The sequence below is a fragment of the Rhinopithecus roxellana genome, chromosome 3, assembly GCF_007565055.1.
Source record: "Rhinopithecus roxellana isolate Shanxi Qingling chromosome 3, ASM756505v1, whole genome shotgun sequence".
Taxonomy (NCBI): Eukaryota; Metazoa; Chordata; class Mammalia; order Primates; family Cercopithecidae; genus Rhinopithecus; species Rhinopithecus roxellana.
Window position 1 is genome coordinate 158,060,967 of NC_044551.1, and position 20,593 is coordinate 158,081,559.

The 20,593-nt window shown below is 45.2% G+C and overlaps 2 protein-coding genes across 13 annotated transcripts in view; both read left to right on the forward strand.

Moving 5' to 3' along the window:
* Positions 1–20,593, forward strand: part of LOC104681863 (protocadherin gamma-C4) — a 191,594-nt gene that overhangs the window by 51,595 nt on the left and 119,406 nt on the right. Inside the window, exons 1-2 of one of the 12 annotated variants that reach the window (XM_010388230.2) lie at positions 10,611–14,280; positions 16,667–17,108. The exons of 7 other annotated variants lie outside the window; for them this stretch is intronic. In XM_010388230.2, coding sequence (XP_010386532.2) covers positions 11,857–14,280; positions 16,667–16,669 — 2,427 coding nt within the window. In that variant the 5' untranslated portion in view covers positions 10,611–11,856 and the 3' untranslated portion in view covers positions 16,670–17,108. Of the gene's footprint in view, positions 1–6,414; positions 8,985–10,610; positions 14,281–16,489; positions 19,593–20,593 lie in introns of those variants that run through there. 4 more of the 12 variants (XM_030927795.1, XM_030927790.1, XM_030927778.1 and 1 more) reach the window with 4 other exon arrangements.
* Positions 1,353–4,742, forward strand: LOC104681810 (protocadherin gamma-A7). The gene has a single exon (XM_010388232.2). It carries the CDS (start codon positions 1,659–1,661, stop codon positions 4,110–4,112), a length of 2,454 nt encoding a protein of 817 aa, XP_010386534.1. The 5' UTR covers positions 1,353–1,658; the 3' UTR covers positions 4,113–4,742.

A 20,593-nucleotide genomic window follows, 5' to 3' on the forward strand; every position in this document is an offset into this window, starting at 1 on the left:
AAATAATTTACAAACCAAGACTGTTTCTTGCCAGGTCTTTATTCCAGAGCAGATCATTCTCTTTTATTCTGCAACTGTGTGAAAGGAGCTTTCTTTTCTTTCTGCTAGCAGAGGGTAGCCTCGGATCCATCAATAATTTAGTTTTACTCTATCAACATCAGTGGAGAGACGAGTACCTCTAAGGATCCTCTCAGGACAGTCCTGCATTTTGCTCAGATGCTGTCTAGAGATCCCTGTTTTCTCAATTGCACTAGAATAGAGTAGGATGAAGATTTGAATTGCATACTAGGATGAAGAGTTGAAATGAATTGCATAATGAAAAAAATCAACCAATCCATTATCCACTTTCTTATGAATTCACAGCCCAGTAGGATCTCTGCAAATTTCTGCCTTCTGTAGAAAATGGGTTGCTTCTATAGCTGATTGTTGCAGCCAAGACAAACAATGATTTCTTTCTTTTTTTTCTCACAAGACTGTGAGTGAGAATATTTGTATTCCGACATTGTTCTACTACCGTATAATCAATGATCAGGAACAAGGCAATTCCTTTCTTCCTTTCTCTCTCTCTCTCTCTCTCTCTCTCCCTCCCCCCCCCCCCCCCCCTTTCTAGCGGAGTTTTGCTCTTGTTGCCCAGGCTGCAGTGCAATGGTGTGATCTCGGCTCACTGCAACCTCCACCTCCCGGGTTCAAGTGATTTTCCTGTCTCAGCCTCCTGAGTAACTGGGATTACAGGCACGCGCCTCCACACCCGGATAATTTTGTATTTTTAGTAGAGATGGGGTTTCTTCATGTTGGTCAGGCTAGTCTCAAACTCCTGACCTCAGGTGATCCGCCTGCCTCGGCCTCACAAAGTGTGGGATTACAGGAGTGAGCAACCGCGTCTGGCCCCCCACCTCTCATTAAAATGAAGGTGTTAGACCATCTCTAAGGTTCTATACAATCAAAAATTTATTAAAATAGGTCTATATGTTTTACAACAATTTTGACTTTCTGAATCCTGTATGATGGTGTCTAGAACCAATTAATGATGTCTAGTTCAATTAATACTGAATTAATTAAAATTTATATACACTGATGTAAATATTTTCTATGTAAAATTTTTCATAAGTATTTAAATAAAATTTACCTTTTTGCCTTCAATGACTGATTTTCCTATGTGCAATAACGTGTGAGTCAGGGTCCAAAGTCACTTGAAAGTTGCAAGGCAAAGCAGTTTTTTAAAAAATTATCTAAGATTATCAAACACCCATCCATGAGTACTGTTGCATTAATTCAGTGTCTTAAAATGGATTTTTAAATTATCAGGGATATCTAGAGCAAAGAAATTTAACAGGGAAATTTTGAAAGATGAAACAATTTTCTATGAAATCAGTGTATTGTGTGCATCGATCTAGTGCAGTAACTTAGTAAGGACTCAGAGCGCCGCTGTTCACCAACCAGGGAAAAACGGTGCGAGAGATCCCACAGAAACCACCGAGTTTTACAGCACAGAGAAACGACAGATTGCGATAAGCCCTCTTCCAGGCTGCACTAAACTCAAGCTTCTATCCTGCTGGATTCTGAGCTCCCCTTCCGAAGACAGAGGGGTCCACCCGGATACACCCGCATTCTGAAGCACTTCCCGAGACGGGCGCCTAAGTAAGAGAAGCAGGACTACTATGGCGGCTCAGCCAAGGGGCGGGGACTACAGAGGATTCCTCCTGCTCTCCATCCTCCTGGGGACCCTGTGGGAAGCCTGGGCAGGACGCATTCTCTACTCCGTGTCGGAGGAAACGGACAAAGGGTCCTTCGTGGGTGACATCGCCAAGGACCTAGGGCTGGAGCCCCAGGAGCTGGCGGAGCGCGGAGTCCGCATCGTCTCCAGAAGTAGGACCCAGCTTTTCGCCCTGAACCCGCGCAGCGGCAGCTTGGTCACTGCGGGCAGGATAGACCGGGAAGAGATCTGCGCTCAGAGCGCGCGGTGTCTGGTAAACTTTAACATCCTGATGGAAGATAAAATGAATCTTTACCCTATAGACGTGGAAATAATAGATATTAATGACAACGTTCCAAGATTCTTGACGGAAGAAATAAATGTAAAAATAATGGAGAATACAGCTCCCGGGATTCGGTTTCCGTTAAGCGAGGCTGGGGATCCAGATGTGGGCACGAACTCCCTCCACAGTTATCAGCTCAGCCCCAATCGCCACTTCTCCCTGGCTGTGCAAAGTGGAGACGATGGAACTAAGTACCCGGAACTGGTGCTGGAGCGGGTGCTGGACCGGGAGGAAGAGCGGGTTCACCACCTGGTCCTCACAGCCTCTGACGGCGGCGACCCGCCCCGATCCAGCACCGCCCGCATCCAGGTAACAGTGGTGGATGTGAATGACCACGCGCCTGTCTTCTTTCTGCCTCAGTACCAAGTAACTGTCCCCGAGAATGTACCAGTGGGCACAAAACTGCTCACGGTACATGCTATCGACCTGGACGAGGGAGTCAATGGGGAAGTGACATATTCTTTTCGGAAAATAACTCCTAAACTTCTACAGATGTTTCATCTGAACTCGCTTACAGGAGAATTATCAACTTTAGAAGGATTAGATTATGAAGAAACTGGCTTCTATGAAATGGAAGTTCAGGCTCAAGATGTTCCTGGTAGTCTGACAAAGGCAAAAGTACTGATCACAGTTTTAGATGTAAATGATAATGCTCCAGAAGTGATTATGACGTCTTTAAGTAGCTCAATCCCTGAAGACACACCTCTTGGAACAGTAATTGCTCTTTTCTACGTACAAGACAGAGATTCTGGGAAGAATGGTGAGGTGACCTGCACCATTCCAGAAAATCTACCTTTTAAATTAGAAAAATCAATAGATAATTATTATAGATTGGTCACAACCAAAAACTTGGACCGGGAAACACTCTCTTTGTATAACATCACACTGAAAGCCACAGATGGTGGAATTCCTCCCTTGTCCAGGGAAACTCACATCTTCATCCAGGTGGCAGACACCAACGATAACCCACCCACCTTCCCCCACTCATCCTACTCAGTCTACATCCCTGAGAACAACCCCAGAGGGGCCTCCATTTTCTTAGTGACTGCACAGGACCAGGACAGTGAGGAGAATGCCCAGGTCACTTATTCCTTGGCTGAAGACACCATCCAGGGGGGACCAGTGTCCTCCTATGTCTCCATAAACTCTGACACTGGAGTCCTGTACGCGCTGCAATCCTTTGACTTTGAGCAGTTGAGAGAACTACAACTAACAGTGACTGCACGAGACAGCGGGGACCCGCCTCTCAGTAGCAACATGTCACTGAGCCTGTTTGTGCTGGACCAGAATGACAACCCGCCCGAGATCCTGTACCCGGCCCTCCCCACAGACGGTTCTACTGGTGTGGAGCTGGCACCCCGCTCCGCAGATCCCGGCTACCTGGTGACCAAGGTAGTGGCAGTGGACAAAGATTCAGGCCAGAACGCCTGGCTGTCATACCTCCTGCTTAGGGCCAGCGAGCCAGGACTCTTTGCGGTGGGGCTGCACACGGGCGAGGTGCGCACGGCGCGGGCCCTGCTGGACAAAGACGCACTCAAGCAGAACCTCGTGGTGGCCGTCCAGGACCACGGCCAGCCTCCTCTGTCAGCCACCGTCACGCTCACCGTGGCTGTGGCCGACAGCATCCCCGAAGTCTTGGCCGACCTGGGCAGCCTTGAGCCCTCCAACGGTCCTTACAATTCTGACCTCATGCTGTACCTGGTGGTGGCGGTGGCCGCAGTCTCCTGCATCTTCATAGCCTTCGTTCTCGTACTGCTGGCGCTCAGGCTGCGGCGCTGGCTCCAGTCACGCCGGCTGCAGGCTTCAGAAGGTGGCTTGGCAAGTGTGCCCACCTCGCACTATGTGGGCATGGATGGGGTGCGGGCTTTCCTGCAGACCTATTCCCACGAGGTCTCCCTCACCTCGGACTCTCGGAAGAGTCACCTGATCTTCCCCCAGCCCAACTATGCGGACACACTTATCAGCCAGGAGAGCTGTGAGAAAAATGATTCTTTGCTAAAATCCGTGGGTTTTCATGAATGTAAAGACAAAGTGCCAACTATTCAGGTGAGCCCAGCCCTTCCTTTATTTCCATGAGTAATTTGTTTGCATAATATTTCTCTATTATTTTGCAAAACAAGTGTTTTAGAAATAAGGATTTTAAAAACTTTGTAGAGATAAAACTGAGTTTACCAGTATCCTTCAGTTGTGACACTTTAATATAGTACACATAGGTTATAGCATTTCTTTAGTGAAAGCCTGTGGACAAGATTATGAAAAAGTGGACTATCACATTTTATAATTTCCACCTACTTTCCAATCTATGTTCCAACCTACTTTCTTCACTCATATGTTTTATAAATTAGAATGAATCGAGTCTTTCATATTGCACAAGGTTAGCAGGAATAAAACACACCTCAGCTGCCTTCTCAGGATTCTCTTTTGCACTTAAATATATAAAAGGTTCTGAAAGATTTCTTCCATGTGAAGATTTTTTTTTTGTGCCTGAATCTGCCTCCATGTACCTCAGCTTGGTGGTCCTAAAAAATCTTGATTGCTTCTTGACCTATTTACAGTATAATGACCTATTAATGGGGTGGTAGTAGAAGGTTAGATTTATGCCTAAAGAATGAAATGTGTGTGTATCACACTTCACTAAGATCTATATCAAAGACAGATGCCACACTAAAGGCCATCAGACAAAACCAATAAAATATGTCAAATGAAATGTCATTTCAAGTGTTGTAATTGGCATTTGTGACATAGGCAATTACATGTTTTAACAGAGAATTCCAGTGTGCTGTTTTAGTGGTACAACCAGGTGAAGTGTGTCTGTGGGCTATCAAAGTGGGAGATTGGGGATACTGGCTTTGTTTCAACTGTCTCATTTACTTAAACCCTCGACCGTCTTATGTACACAGATCCTAGACCAGTAGTTGATTTTATTTATTAGGTCTACTGAAAAATTCAGTTGGAAATAACCCAATCTGGGATTAACTACTTCCGTATTCTTTTGTGTAACATTTTAGTAAAACTCAATATATCAAGTGATTGTCATCCAGAAGGGGTGGATGACAAAGTAATCTTGATTCCAGAGACCTTTGAGTATTAATTAAAAAGACCCTTTTAGCCAGGTATGGTGTTGCAAGCTATAGTCCACCTGCATGGGAGGCTGAGGCAAGAGGACAGCTTGAACCCAGGAACTGGAGGCCCACCTAGATAATATAACAAGATTCTGTCTTTTCAAAAAAAGACTTCTTTTTAGACTAGTGTTGTATTTGGTAGTATTTTGCACATGATAGACTGTACAATAATGTGGGGGATATATTTTACAAGTTCTGCAGTGTTCACATTTCAGATGTACAATCACTTGGGGTAGCAGACAATGTTGCTGACACTAACAATGTTACTGAGGGAAGGTCCTATGCCAGAAATATGGTTATAAGGTATTTTGTGAAAGAAAATCTTCTGACAAAAATTTATTAGATGCATAAAATTGTTTTTAAGCAATGGAGAGAAATAATCACTAAACTCAGTGAGCTATTGAAATCAAATTTTCCAGGGATTGTTTCCTTCAATGCAGAGGTCACCAAGGAATGTAAAATACCTGCAGAGGTAGGAAGCAGTGCTGCGGTGCAGCAGATCTCAGTGACTTTGTGTTTTGAGGCTACGTATTATGCCCCTGATAACTCTGAAGATGAATGTTGTATTTCATAACCAGGAAAATAATTGTGTAATGAGGAGAGGAGTAGGCTATTGCCTGTGATCATTGAAATGAGAATCACATAATATTCCTGTAATGAAATCACTGAAAATATTGGGAAAGTGGATGTATTTGAAGATAAGTATAAATTGCACCTTCTAAAAGGCAATTTTGGCATTACTGATACTCTTCGGAAAAAGTTGAAATAAATCAATTTGGAGGTACTTACAAAAGTGGAGAAAATGTTAGGAATAATGAAAGAAAGATAAAATGTATCCAGTATATTTCTAATGAGTAAGCATGGAAAATTACTGTATTCTGAGATGGTTTAGGCCAAGTTTGCGTTATGGCTATCTTTGTATACATAGTGCATGTTTGAAGATTGGGGAAAGCTTATGTCAATAGACAGATGTTTATGTACTTAATCTACATGATTTGCCTAAAAATCTTCAAAGTTGGGATGAAGGCATTCCTAAGAGTACATTTTTAGACGTCATTAAATATATAGACATATCCATGTAGTTTTTGTTCTTTCAGTTAGGCACACAATTATAATTACTGCACTGGTTAACTTGAAGCAGCAGAGGCTGTAGTTTCCTAGTGATCACTCTGGGTGCCGCTGTTGGCCAAAGTGGAGAGCTTGGCCCTCCAGATCTCCTCGCGCAGCCGCAACGCGCTTTCCGGGGCAGCCCCAGCTCAGACTCCCCAGCGCCAGCCTTTACACTGCTTGCTCCTCGGAAAAAGAAGAATTTTTTACTGAACTGGAACTGGAACTAAAGTCCTTTCGGAGATCCGAAAAACAGCAATACAGAGGTTATTTGTAACTCGGCGTCTCCAGGCTGGTGAGCAAGCTGAGGAGAGCAAGAGGGATGGGGAGTTGCGCCGGGAAGGTGGGCCGGGCTGAGTGGCTGCCAATGCTCTTTCTCTTCCTGCTGCTTTTGTTCTGCCCGGCGCTCTGTGAGCAGATCCGCTACCGGATTCCCGAGGAAATGCCCAAGGGCTCAGTAGTGGGGAACCTCGCCACCGACCTGGGGTTCAGCGTCCAGGAGTTACCGACTCGAAAACTGCGCGTCAGTTCGGAGAAACCTTACTTCACCGTGAGCGCAGAGAGAGGGGAGTTGCTTGTGAGCAGCAGGCTAGACAGGGAGGAGATATGCGGGAAGATTCCAGCTTGTGCTCTGGAATTTGAGGCTGTTGCTGAAAATCCACTGAACTTTTATCACGTGAATGTGGAGATCGAGGACATTAATGACCACACGCCAACATTCACGCAAAATTCCTTTGAGCTGCAAATAAGTGAGTCTGCACAGCCTGGCACACGATTTATATTAGGATCTGCTCATGATGCGGATATTGGTAGCAACACACTGCAGAATTACCAACTCAGTCCCAGTGATCATTTCTCACTGATAAATAAAGAGAAATCAGATGGTAGTAAATACCCTGAGATGGTATTGAAGACACCTTTGGACCGAGAAAAGCAGAAATCTTACCACTTGACTTTGACTGCCTTGGACTTTGGAGCTCCACCCCTAAGCAGCACTGCACAGATACAAGTTCTAGTGACTGATGCCAATGATAATGCTCCAGTGTTCAGTCAAGAGGTATACAGGGTGAGCCTTTCAGAAAACGTGTACCCGGGGACCACGGTGCTACAGGTGACTGCCACAGATCAGGATGAGGGTGTCAATGCCGAGATTACTTTCTCTTTCAGTGAAGCTAGCCAGATCACCCAATTTGACCTGAACTCTAACACTGGGGAAATTACTGTTTTAAATACATTAGATTTTGAAGAAGTCAACGAATATTCCATAGTTTTGGAAGCAAGGGACGGTGGAGGAATGATTGCACAATGCACAGTGGAGGTAGAAGTCGTAGATGAAAATGACAACGTCCCAGAAGTGATATTCCAGTCTCTACCCAACCTAATTATGGAGGACGCTGAGCTAGGAACACATATTGCTTTGCTCAAAGTCCGTGACAAGGATTCCAGACACAATGGTGAAGTTACTTGTAAATTGGAAGGTGATGTGCCATTTAAAATATTAACTTCTCCAAGAAACACGTATAAATTAGTGACAGATGCTGTTCTAGACCGCGAGCAGAATCCAGAGTACAATATCACCATTACAGCCACAGATCGGGGCAAGCCTCCCCTCTCCTCCAGTTTCAGCATCACCCTGCACATTGGTGATGTAAACGACAACGCTCCGGTTTTCTCACAGTCTTCCTATATAGTCTACGTGGCTGAGAACAACTCGCCTGGGGCCTCTATTTCACAAGTCAGCGCTTCCGATCCTGACTTGGGGCCTAACGGCCAAGTCTCTTACTCCATCGTGGCCAGTGACCTGGAGCAGCGGGAGCTGTCATCCTACGTGTCCATAAGCACAGAGAGCGGGGTGGTGTTCGCGCAGCGCGCCTTTGACCACGAGCAGCTGCGCGCCTTCGAACTCACACTGCAGGCCCGCGACCAGGGCTCGCCTGCGCTCAGCGCCAACGTGAGCCTGCGCGTATTGGTGGGCGACCGCAACGACAATGCGCCTAGGGTGCTGTACCCCGCGCTGGGTCCCGATGGCTCTGCGCTCTTCGATATGGTGCCGCGCGCTGCAGAGCCCGGCTACCTGGTGACCAAGGTGGTGGCGGTGGACGCAGACTCAGGACACAACGCCTGGCTGTCCTACCACGTGCTGCAGGCTAGCGAGCCCGGGCTCTTCAGCCTGGGGCTGCGCACGGGCGAAGTGCGCACGGCACGTGCCTTGGGCGACAGGGACGCGGCCCGACAGCGCCTGCTGGTCGCCGTGCGTGACGGTGGACAGCCACCACTCTCTGCCACTGCCACATTACACCTGGTCTTCGCCGACAGCTTGCAGGAGGTGCTGCCGGATATCACTGACCGCCCCGACCCCTCTGACCCCCAGGCTGAGCTGCAGTTTTACCTAGTGGTGGCCTTGGCCTTGATCTCAGTGCTCTTCCTCCTGGCCATGATTTTGGCCATTGCCTTGCGCCTGCGACGCTCCTCCAGCCCCGCCGCCTGGAGCTGCTTCCAGCCTGGTCACTGTGTTAAATCCGAATCCGTGGTTCCCCCCAACTACAGCGAAGGGACTTTGCCTTATTCCTACAACCTATGTGTTGCACATACAGGAAAGACGGAGTTTAATTTCCTAAAATGTAGTGAACAGTTGAGTTCAGGACAGGACATACTTTGCGGTGATTCATCTAGAGCCTTATTTCCACTTTGTAATTCCAGTGAATTGACTTCCCATCAGGTGAGTTTCCTTTAAGTATAACTTAATTCTCATTGCCTACCCATTTCTCTATATTCACAAGAAAATATCATATTTGCATGAAAATATATAATTTTTAGATCTCATGAATCATTTGAGGAAAGTTGTAGTCAGTTAAAAAGCTGTCATATCATTCTTCAAAGGAGGAGTGAAGTAGGAGCAATAGCCCAACAATTTGTTTGTTTTTTAGCCAAGCTTAGATTTACAAAGCAATGAGGGTGTGGTTTTAACCACAAAGTGAAAACGTTAGACAGTTATGGGCTCTCTCCTAAAAAGTGAATGAGATTTTTCCCATACATTTTCCTTCTTGTTGCCTAATATATGATGAATACTTTTTTCAGCTTGGACATACCATAAATTAAAAAATAATAAAGTCAAAGAATTTAAGCTAAAATTCAACACTTTCCTTAACTAATTTAACTGGTATGGTCTCCATAGTAGTCTACTGTTTCTTGTGTTAACTTCCCTTTTGTTTCAAGAACTCTTAGAATAAGGAGTCAACTGGATTTTTATGTCCATGGACCCCTTGTGATTATATGCAGTGTACGCTGTGTGTGTGTGTGTGATCCTTTTACTTAGAAAAGGGTCTGCTATGCTCATGAGAAGATCAAAAGCAGAATCTCCTTACTTGCAACATAGGAGTTTCAGGATTAATCTGTATTCAAGCTCATTCCATATCCTCCATCAAAGAAAAGACAATGTTTTGTGTCTGTTGTCCCTCTCACACGCAGCCCTAATATATAATGTGTAACTGCCTTATCTGCAGCCCTAAACTAATATAGCTATGGGTCTTCTAATCATCCTGCTACCTCTAAGAGAGAAATATAGTCTTGAAAACTGCCAATCTGGTGTGCATACAAAATATATACAAAATATGAAGGAACATTATATGAGCCTTTTGCTAGGTATCTCTAAGCAACTGCTTCAGTTAATGGTCACTTTACAAATTGCTGAAGAAAGGAAACCTCTTTTGATTCTTTTTCTTTTTTCTTTGTCTTTCTTTCTTTCTTTTTTTTTTTTTTTTTTTTTTTTTTTTTTTTTTTTTTGAGATGGAGTCTCGCTTTGTCGCCCAGGCTGGAGTGCAGTGGCCGGATCTCAGCTCTCTGCAAGCTCTGCCTCCCGGGTTCACACCATTCTCCTGCCTCAACCTCACCAGTAGCTGGGACTACAGGCGTCCGCCACCTCGCCCGGCTAGTTTTTTGTATTTTAGTAGAGACGGGGTTTCACCGTGTTAGCCAGGATGGTCTCGATCTCCTGACCTCGTGATCCGCCCATCTCGGCCTCCCAAAGTGCTGGGATTACAGGTCTTTCTTTCTTTCTTTCTTTCTTTCTTTCTTTCTTTCTTTCTTTCTTTCTTTCTTTCTTTTTTGAGACACAGTCCCTGTGTGTCACTCAGGCTGTAGTACAGTGGCACAATGATACCTCACTGCAACCTCAAACTCCTGGGCTCAAGCATTCCTTCCGCATCAGCCTCCTGACTAGCTGGAACTCAGGCTCATGCCACCAGACCTGTCTAATTTCTCTGTTTTTAGTGCAGACAGTATTTTCCTTCACTAATTTAACTGGTATGGTTTCCATTGTCTACCCAGTTTTCCATATGCATAATATATTCACAGGAAAATATAAAGTTTTCAGATTTCATGAATTGTTTTAAGAAAGTTTTAGTCAATGAAAAAGCTATCATACCATTCTTCAAAGGAAGGGTGAAGTAGGCTGATCTGCTATGTTGCCCAGGCTGGTCTTGAAGGGAAACAGATTTTTTGTAGTCATACTTACTGTTTGGCTTCTTAGTAAGTATTATATAGTCATTACTTTTTGCAGTTCTTTAGATCAAAGTATTAATGTAGGTAAAGTTAACTTTAGAATATATGTCTGCCTTAAAAAGTCAAGTCTGCTTTAAGTTTAATCATCTCTGGTGAAAGGGATGGGATGGAGCTTTGCTTTTTATCATATATTCATCTGTACTTTTCAAGTATTCAAATATAAAAATATAAACAATGTAAATAAAATAGCAAAACAATATAATATCTCATAAAACTGCAATGGTAAAAGCATTTATCATATTGAAATTCCACAATTTTTATTTGAAAACATTATCAACATGTAATTCAAGTGGCATTTAGAAGAATAATTTAAAAGCAACAACTGTATGGAAAGCTTCTAAAATAATTAAGTAGTTTAAACCAAATAAAACAATTTCTGAGTCAGTCATCTCCAGTAGGTCTATTTTAGTCTCAAGATAAATTCATTTCTGGTGACAACTGAAGTTCTTAGTTATTTGTTAGTATATATTGGAGACATTTACAATAAAGCTTAGAGCACAGTGGGAAATGAAAGTATCATGTTATTTTTTTAAGACCAAATATATTGCAGAAATGTAAGTAATTTAATCCAATGCTACAATCTGGTCATTTTGATCTAATCTGATCATTTAATAACACTAAATAAAACCTTCATCTCACATTCTTTGGCTGTTTCTTTTAAAATATGGGTTTAGGGATAAATCAAATAAATTCAAAACAAAGTAATAAGCAGATGGTATTTTTTTCTCAGTAATCTAGTAGAGTATTACATTTAGAAGTAATCTGTATCTCAGTGCAGTAACTATTTAGGACTCTAAGCGCCGCTGTTCACCTACTGGGAGAGAAATGCAACCGAAAACACTCAGATCTCACACCTCGCAAAGACCCGCAGATGCCACAAACTAACTGCTGGACTGTAGCGAAACCCCACCCCTGTTTGGAGGCACTCCAGGTTTCCGGAGGATTATCATTTCCATAGCTGCGGCAAGAAACTAAATAAGACCCACTTATGCGCAGTGAAGATTCTGAGGGGATTCTGCAGCAAAATAACAATGGCCGCTCCACAGAGTCGCCCCAGACGCGGCGAGCTGATTCTGCTGTGCGCGCTGCTGGGGACGCTGTGGGAAATCGGGAAGGGACAGATTCGCTACTCGGTGCCAGAAGAGACGGACAAAGGCTCCTTCGTGGGTAATGTCTCCAAGGACCTGGGGCTGGACCCCCGGGAGCTGGCGAAGCACGGAGTCCGTATCGTCTCCAGAGGTAGGACGCAGCTCTTTGCTCTGAACCCGAGCAGCGGCAGCTTGGTCACTGTGGGCAGGATAGACCGGGAGGAGCTCTGCGCTCAGAGCCTGCGGTGTCTGATAAATATTAACATCCTGGTTGAGGATAAAGGAAAACTCTTTGGGATAGAAATAGAAATAATTGATATTAACGATAATAACCCGAAATTCCAGGTCAAAGATCTAGAAGTAAAAATTAACGAAATCGCGGTTCCTGGAGCACGTTATCCACTCCCAGAAGCTGTTGACCCGGATGTGGGCGTGAACTCCCTCCAGAGCTACCAGCTCAACCCCAATCACCACTTCTCCCTGGACGAGCAGACTGGAGACAATGGAGTCATAAACCCAGAGCTGGTGCTGGAGCGCGCCCTGGACAGGGAGGAAGAGGCTACTCACCACCTGGTCCTCACGGCCTCAGATGGCGGCGAGCCGCGTCGCTCCAGCACAGTGCGCATTCATGTGACAGTGTTGGATACAAATGACAACGCCCCGGTTTTTGCTCAACCGATTTACAGAGTGAAAGTCCTTGAGAACGTGCCCCCAGGCACGCGGTTGCTTACTGTAACAGCCAGTGACCCAGATGAGGGAATCAATGGAAAAGTGGTATACAAATTCCGGAAAATTAATGAAAAACAAACTCCGTTATTCCAGCTTAATGAAAATACTGGGGAAATATCAATAGCAAAAAGTCTAGATTATGAAGAATGTTCGTTTTATGAAATGGAAATACAAGCCGAAGATGTGGGGGCACTTCTGGGGAGGACCAAATTGTTCATTTTGGTGGAAGATGTAAACGACAATCGACCAGAAGTGATCATTACGTCTTTGTTTAGTCCAGTGTTAGAAAATTCTCTTCCCGGGACAGTAATTGCGTTCTTGAGTGTGCATGACCAAGACTCTGGAAAGAATGGTCAAGTTGTCTGTTACACACGTGATAATTTACCTTTTAAATTAGAAGAGTCAATAGATAATTATTATAGATTAGTGACAATGAAATATTTGGACCGAGAAAATGTCTCTATCTACAATATCACAGTGATGGCCTCAGATCTAGGAACACCGCCTCTGTCCACTGAAACTCACATCGCCCTGCAGGTGGCAGACATTAACGACAACCCTCCTACATTCCCTCGTGCCTCCTACTCAGCGTATATCCTAGAGAACAACCTGAGAGGAGCCTCCATCTTCTCCTTGACTGCACACGACCCCGACAGCCAGGAGAATGCCCAGGTCACTTACTCTGTGACCGAGGACACGCTGCAAGGGGCGCCCCTATCCTCGTACATCTCCATCAACTCTGACACCGGTGTCCTGTATGCGCTGCAATCTTTCGACTATGAGCAGATCCGAGACCTGCAGCTACTGGTAACAGCCAGCGACAGCGGGGACCCGCCCCTCAGCAGCAATGTATCATTAAGCCTGTTCGTGCTGGACCAGAATGACAATAAGCCCGAGATCCTGTACCCCGCCCTCCCCACAGACGGTTCCACCGGCGTGGAGCTGGCGCCCCGCTCCGCAGAGCCTGGCTACCTGGTGACCAAGGTGGTGGCGGTGGACAGAGACTCGGGCCAGAACGCCTGGCTGTCCTACCGCCTGCTCAAGGCCAGCGAGCCAGGACTCTTCGCAGTGGGTCTGCACACGGGCGAGGTGCGCACGGCGCGAGCCCTGCTGGACAGAGATGCGCTCAAGCAGAGCCTCGTGGTGGCTGTCCAGGACCACGGCCAGCCCCCTCTCTCCGCCACTGTCACGCTCACCGTGGCCGTGGCTGACAGCATCCCCGAAGTCCTGACCGAGTTGGGCAGTCTGAAGCCTTCGGTCGACCCGAACGATTCGAGCCTTACACTCTATCTCGTGGTGGCGGTGGCTGCAGTCTCCTGTGTCTTCCTTGCCTTTGTCGTTGTGCTTCTGGGGCTCAGGCTGAGACGCTGGCACAAGTCACGCCTGCCCCAGGGTTCCGGTGGCAGATTGGTGGGTGTGCCTGCCTCACATTTTGTAGGTGTTGAGGAGGTACAGGCTTTCCTGAAGACCTATTCCCACGAAGTCTCCCTCACCGCAGACTCGCGGAAGAGTCACTTGATCTTTCCCCAGCCCAACTACGCAGACACGCTCATCAGTCAGGAGAGCTGTGAGAAAAATGATTCTTTGTTAACATCCATAGATTTTCATGAATGTAAGAATGAAGCTGATCGTGGTCAGGTGAGTTTAGTTCTTTGCTTGCTTTTAATTTCCAGATGAATTTTATTTGGTATAAATTATGTTTTGAAAAACATTGTGAAGATAGTTGAAAATAGTTTTTAAGGCGTATCACAGAGTTTCAGGTTTATTTTGTTGGTGTTACCATAAAGTTAAACTCTAATAGTCATAGGTTGTTGTTTCATTTGCTTTTAAAAGACTTGGAAAAGATTGTTCAACCATTTTAAGCCTTCCAGTGTTTTATTCCTATTATCACTCATTCACTTAAGAAGTACCTACCCATCCGTGCTGGTAATTTTGCTATTGTTTGTGTGTACGTGTGTGTGTGTGTGTGTGTGTATCCTAAACTAGAACTTCAGAAAATTATCAAGAAGTCTGAAGCCTTGTATTAGCTTAGCAAAAGTAAAATATATCTCAGAATTTTTAGGGTTATGTTTAGCATTTGAACCTATAACTAGGCTCCTGTAGATTTTTTCACTTTAAACCTCTTTTCTGAGCCCTGTTTCTGTACCAGTGCCCTTCAAAACTTTAATACTTCTTTCCATCTTTCAAAACATGAACAAACTTTAAAGATGGATCTTGGTGGCAGATGAGACTGGTTACTAAATATTAAGTATGTGTGTCAGTGGTCACCTGGGCTCCATGCCCATGGAGACATGAAATCTAAAGCCTAGAATGTCCATTGCTCCCCCAAACAAAAAACAAAACCTAAAACATTAGATCTGAATTAAAATGTAATTTTAAACTGTTGAAAGTGACTTTTGTAAAATTCGAAAGAACATATTTCAATACAATTCCAATTAGCTGTTTTGGTTGTGCATCGACATGAAATGGTGAGAATGTTGATTTTAAGAACCAAGCTTTCAGGTACACAAGTTCTAAATAAGCTGATCAATTCAATTAAGTTATTCAGTCTTGGCTGGACACAGTGGCTCATGTCTGAAATCCCAGCACTTTGGGAGCCTGGAGCAGGGGAACAGCTTGAGCCCTGGGGTTTGAAACTGCAGTGAGCTATGATCATGCCACTGCACTCCAGCCTAGGTGACAGAACTAGACCCTGTTTCTAAAAAAAACTAATATTAGGCCGGGCACAGTGGCTCATGCCTGTAATCCCAGCACTTTGGGAGGCCGAGACGGGTAGATCACGAGGTCAGGAGTTCAAGATCAGCCTGGCCAACATGGTGAAATCCCGTCTCTACTAAAAATTACAAAAATTATCTGGGCGTGGTGGCACGCGCCTATGGTCCCAGCTACTTGGGAGGCTGAGGCAAAAGAAGCACTTGAACCCAGAAGGTGGAGGTTGCAGTGAGCCATGACTGTGTCACTGCACTCCAACCTGGGCAACAGTGCGAGACTCCGTCTCCAAAAAAATAAAAAATAAAAAAAAAGAATATTAATAGTAAAAACTCAATATAGGCTGCCCATTACTATATTCCTGCATACCTTCTTGTAGCATTTGAATAAAGTTAATCCCTGAATTGATTGACATAAGGTAGAAGTAGATGACCCAGTAAATGTTTGTTATTAATGAAAAGGACATTTCCTAAGGATTGTGTAGTGTTCTACTGTATGGTGCATATTCAGTGGAGTGGGAGTTAACTTCATAGTTTGTATACCATTTGGATGCACATTTGAGAGGACAACATATTATTGGCACTTTGCAATTTAAAAAACTGTGATGAAAGTTGCCTTGGTAGGAAAGAAAATCCTTACTCTACCTAAAAATGTTGGCTAGTTGTTTTTATTAATCTGACAAATGGACTAAAGAAGGTTGACCAATGTCACTATATTCCATAAATTTGTGTAAACAAACTTATGAGCTTCATGTATCCAATTCCAAAGTCACTTCTTCACTACAGTGATGGTACGTAGATAGGATAATAATGCAATCCACTAGAATATCCATTTGTACCTTGTATTGCAGAATAGATAAGCATTTCCCCAGTAACTCTTAAGAATGAATTTATGTACTGTAAAAGATATGACATAAGACAAGTATTTTGAGATATGAAGAAGAGCAATGTAGTAGGGTATATCATTTCTTGGCTGCATCATACGGGCAGTATACTTAAAGTAATATTTTGTGAAGTAGAAGAGTAAAGAAAAATTATTTTTATAAAGAATGTTAATATTGTTAGGAAGAGGAGATGTTTGGGGATTGGTACAAAATTGCCACAACTTTAAAAAATAGTTTTAAATAGTATAGATTTCCCTAATATGTGTAATATAAAACAGTAGAAATATTGGGGGGTCGGAAATCGTATAAATGAACAGAAGAATGATAAAATTGTTTCCACACGCCATAGCTAATAAAAATCAATTTTTGAAATCAATGTATTATGAAGCCTCTGAGAGCAAGAACTGTAACATGTTAATTATTATATTGCAGTGACAAGGGCAATACTTAGTTCTAGCTAAGAGTTCAAGGTATGTTTGCAGAATGGTGAAAGAATGGACCAATGTATGCAGATTTGCATAAAAACCCAATGTGATATTTCTAACAATTTGGAAAACAGAGAAAGATACCTTAAAGAGTGTGTTATAATTTGTTATTAAATATATGAACGTAAAAACTTGGCTTGTTAAGTTAGGCCCTCAAATACAATTACTGCGCTGGTTAAACTGAAGCAGCAGAGGCTGTAGTTTCCGAGTCCTGACTCTGGGCGCCGCTGTTGGCCAAAGTGGAGAGCTTGGCCTCCAGCTCTCCTCGCGCAGCCGCAACGCGCTTTCCAGGGCAGCCCCGGTTCAGACTCCCCAGCGCCAGCCTTTGCACCGCTTCCTCCTCGGAAAAAGAAGAATCTTTTCCTGAACTGGAACTGGAACTAAAGTCCTTTCGGAGATCCGAAAATCTGCAATAAAGAGGTTATTTGTAACTCGGCGTCTCCAGGCTGGTGAGCAAGCTGAGGAGAGCAAGAGGGATGGGGAGCGGCGCTGGGGAGCTGGGCCGGGCTGAGAGGCTGCCAATGTTCTTTCTCTTCCTGCTGCTTTTGTTCTGCCCGGCGCTCTGTGAGCAGATCCGCTACCGGATTCCCGAGGAAATGCCCAAGGGCTCAGTAGTGGGGAACCTCGCCACCGACCTGGGGTTCAGCGTCCAGGAGTTACCGACTCGAAAACTGCGCGTCAGTTCGGAGAAGCCTTACTTCACCGTGAGCACAGAGAGAGGGGAGTTGCTTGTGAGCAGCAGGCTAGACAGGGAGGAGATATGCGGGAAGATTCCAGCTTGTGCTCTGGAATTTGAGGCTGTTGCTGAAAATCCACTGAACTTTTATCACGTGAATGTGGAGATCGAGGACATTAATGACCACACGCCAACATTCACGCAAAATTCCTTTGAGCTGCAAATAAGTGAGTCTGCACAGCCTGGCACACGATTTATATTAGAAGTAGCAGAAGATGCAGATACTGGCTTAAACTCTCTACAGAAGTATAAACTCTCTCTTAACCCAAGTTTCTCATTAATAATTAAGGAGAAACAAGATGGTAGTAAATACCCGGAACTGGCATTGGAGAAAACCTTAGACCGGGAACAACAGAGTTACCATCGTTTAGTCCTGACTGCCTTGGACGGTGGAGATCCACCCCTAAGCGGCACCACTGAGCTCCGTATCCAGGTAACTGACGCCAATGATAATCCCCCGGTATTCAGCCGGGATGTGTACAGAGTCAGCCTTCGGGAAAACGTGCCACCAGGCACCACTGTGCTGCAAGTGTCAGCCACCGACCAAGACGAGGGCATCAACTCAGAAATTACTTATTCCTTCTATAGAACCGGGCAAATCTTTGGTCTGAATTCAAAGAGCGGGGAAATTACCACTCAAAAGAAACTGGATTTTGAAGAAACCAAGGAATATTCAATGATAGTAGAAGGGAGGGATGGTGGTGGACTGGTTGCACAATGTACAATTGAAATTAATATTCAAGATGAAAATGACAATAGCCCAGAAGTTACATTCCATTCTCTACTTGAGATGATTCTGGAAAACGCGGTGCCTGGAACACTAATTGCGTTGATCAAAATACATGACCAAGATTCTGGGGAAAATGGGGAAGTTAATTGTCAATTACAAGGCGAAGTCCCTTTCAAGATTATCTCTTCATCCAAAAATTCATATAAGTTGGTAACAGATGGAACCCTAGACCGAGAGCAGACCCCGGAGTACAACGTCACCATCACAGCCACAGACAGGGGCAAGCCGCCCCTCTCCTCCAGCATAAGCGTCATCCTGCATATCAGCGACGTCAACGACAACGCTCCGGTTTTCCACCAGGCGTCCTACTTAGTCAGTGTAGCCGAAAACAACCCTCCTGGGGCCTCCATCGCCCAAGTCTGCGCCTCGGACCCGGACTTGGGGTTGAATGGCCAAGTCTCCTATTTCATCATGGCCAGCGACCTAGAGCCTCTGGCACTAGCCTCTTACGTGTCCGTGAGCGCGCAAAGTGGCGTGGTGTTCGCGCAGCGCGCCTTTGACTACGAGCAGCTGCGCGCCTTCGAACTCACACTGCAGGCCCGCGACCAGGGCTCGCCTGCGCTCAGCGCCAACGTGAGCCTGCGCGTGTTGGTGGGCGACCGCAACGACAATGAGCCTAGGGTGCTGTACCCCGCGCTGGGTCCCGATGGCTCTGCGCTCTTCGATATGGTGCCGCGCGCTGCAGAGCCCGGCTACCTGGTGACCAAGGTGGTGGCGGTGGACGCAGACTCAGGACACAACGCCTGGCTGTCCTACCACGTGCTGCAGGCTAGCGAGCCCGGGCTCTTCAGCCTGGGGCTGCGCACTGGAGAGGTGCGCACGGCCCGTGCCTTGGGCGACAGGGACGCGGCCCGACAGCGCCTGCTGGTCGCTGTGCGTGATGGTGGACAGCCGTCACTCTCCGCCACCGTCACGCTGCACTTGGTCTTTGCCGACAGCTTGCAGGACGTGCTGCCGGATATCACTGACCGCCCTGTACCCTCTGACCCCCAGGCTGAGCTGCAGTTTTACCTAGTGGTGGCCTTGGCCTTGATCTCAGTACTCTTCCTCCTGGCCATGATTCTGGCCATTGCCTTGCGCCTGCGACGCTCCTCCAGCCCCGCCGCCTGGAGCTGCTTCCAACCTGGTCTCTGTGTCAAGTCTGGACCTGTGATTCCCCCCAACTACAGCGAGGGGACTTTGCCTTATTCCTACAACCTATGTGTTGCACACACAGGAAAGACGGAGTTTAATTTCCTAAAATGTAGTGAGCAATTGAGTTCAGGACAAGAAATACTTTGTGGTGATTCATCTGGGGCCTTATTTCCACTTTGTAATTCCAGTGAGTCGACTTCCCATCCTGAGTTGGTGAGTTTTATTTATGTCTATTCTTTTTCATTACCCACCCAATTTTCTGTATTTACATGAAAATACCGTATATTGTCAGGTCTAATGAGTTGTCTTAGCAAAGTTGTAGCTGCTCAGAAAAGCTGTCCAACCATTCTTTAAGAGGAGCAGTGGATTGTGAGTTGTTATATCACATAAAAGAAGTAGCCTTATAGGTTTACAAAGTAGTGAGAGTTTGCTCTTAGCTTCCTAGCTAGCAAAAACATTTGGTACGTTTTTTTGTCCTCTTTCTCAAAGCTAATGAAATTAGCTTTTACCCATTGATTGTCTCATTCTTTAACATGTTTATATTTTATTATCTGTAGATAAATATTAAATTTAATGTATGTAAACATTTAATTCATCTTTCAAAGCAAAGAAACTGCTAGTAGTTGTCTTTCTTCACTGATTTCACTGGTAGTTTCCATCTCTTTCTCATGTTCCTCATATATACTTTCTTATTCCTACCTAATGTATTTATGATTTTTGAATCTCCTAAAATTTAATTAAAAATACTATATGTTGGCCGGGTGCAGTGGCTCATGCCTGTAATCCCAGCACTTTGGGAAGCCGAGGCGGGTGGATCACGGGGTAGGAGTTCAAGACCAGCCTGGCCAACATGGTGAAACCCCGTTTCTACTAAAAATACAAAAATTAGCTGGGTGTGGTGGTGGCTGCCTCTAATCCCAGCTACTCAGGAGGCTAAGGCAAGAGAATTGCTTGAACCTGGGAGGCAGAGGTTGCGGTGAGCTGAGATCTCTCCAAGAGCGAAACTCCGGCTCAAAAAAAAGAAGCAGAAGAAGAGGAGGAGGAGGAGGAGGAGGAGAAGGAGAAGCGGAAGCGGAAGCGGAAGCAGAGGAAGAGGAAGAGGAAGAAGAGGAAGAAGAAGAAGAAGAAGAAGAAGAAGAAGAAGAAGAAGAAGAAGAAGAAGAAGAAGAAGAAGAAGAAGAAGAAGGAGGAGGAGGAGGAGGAGGAGGAGGAGG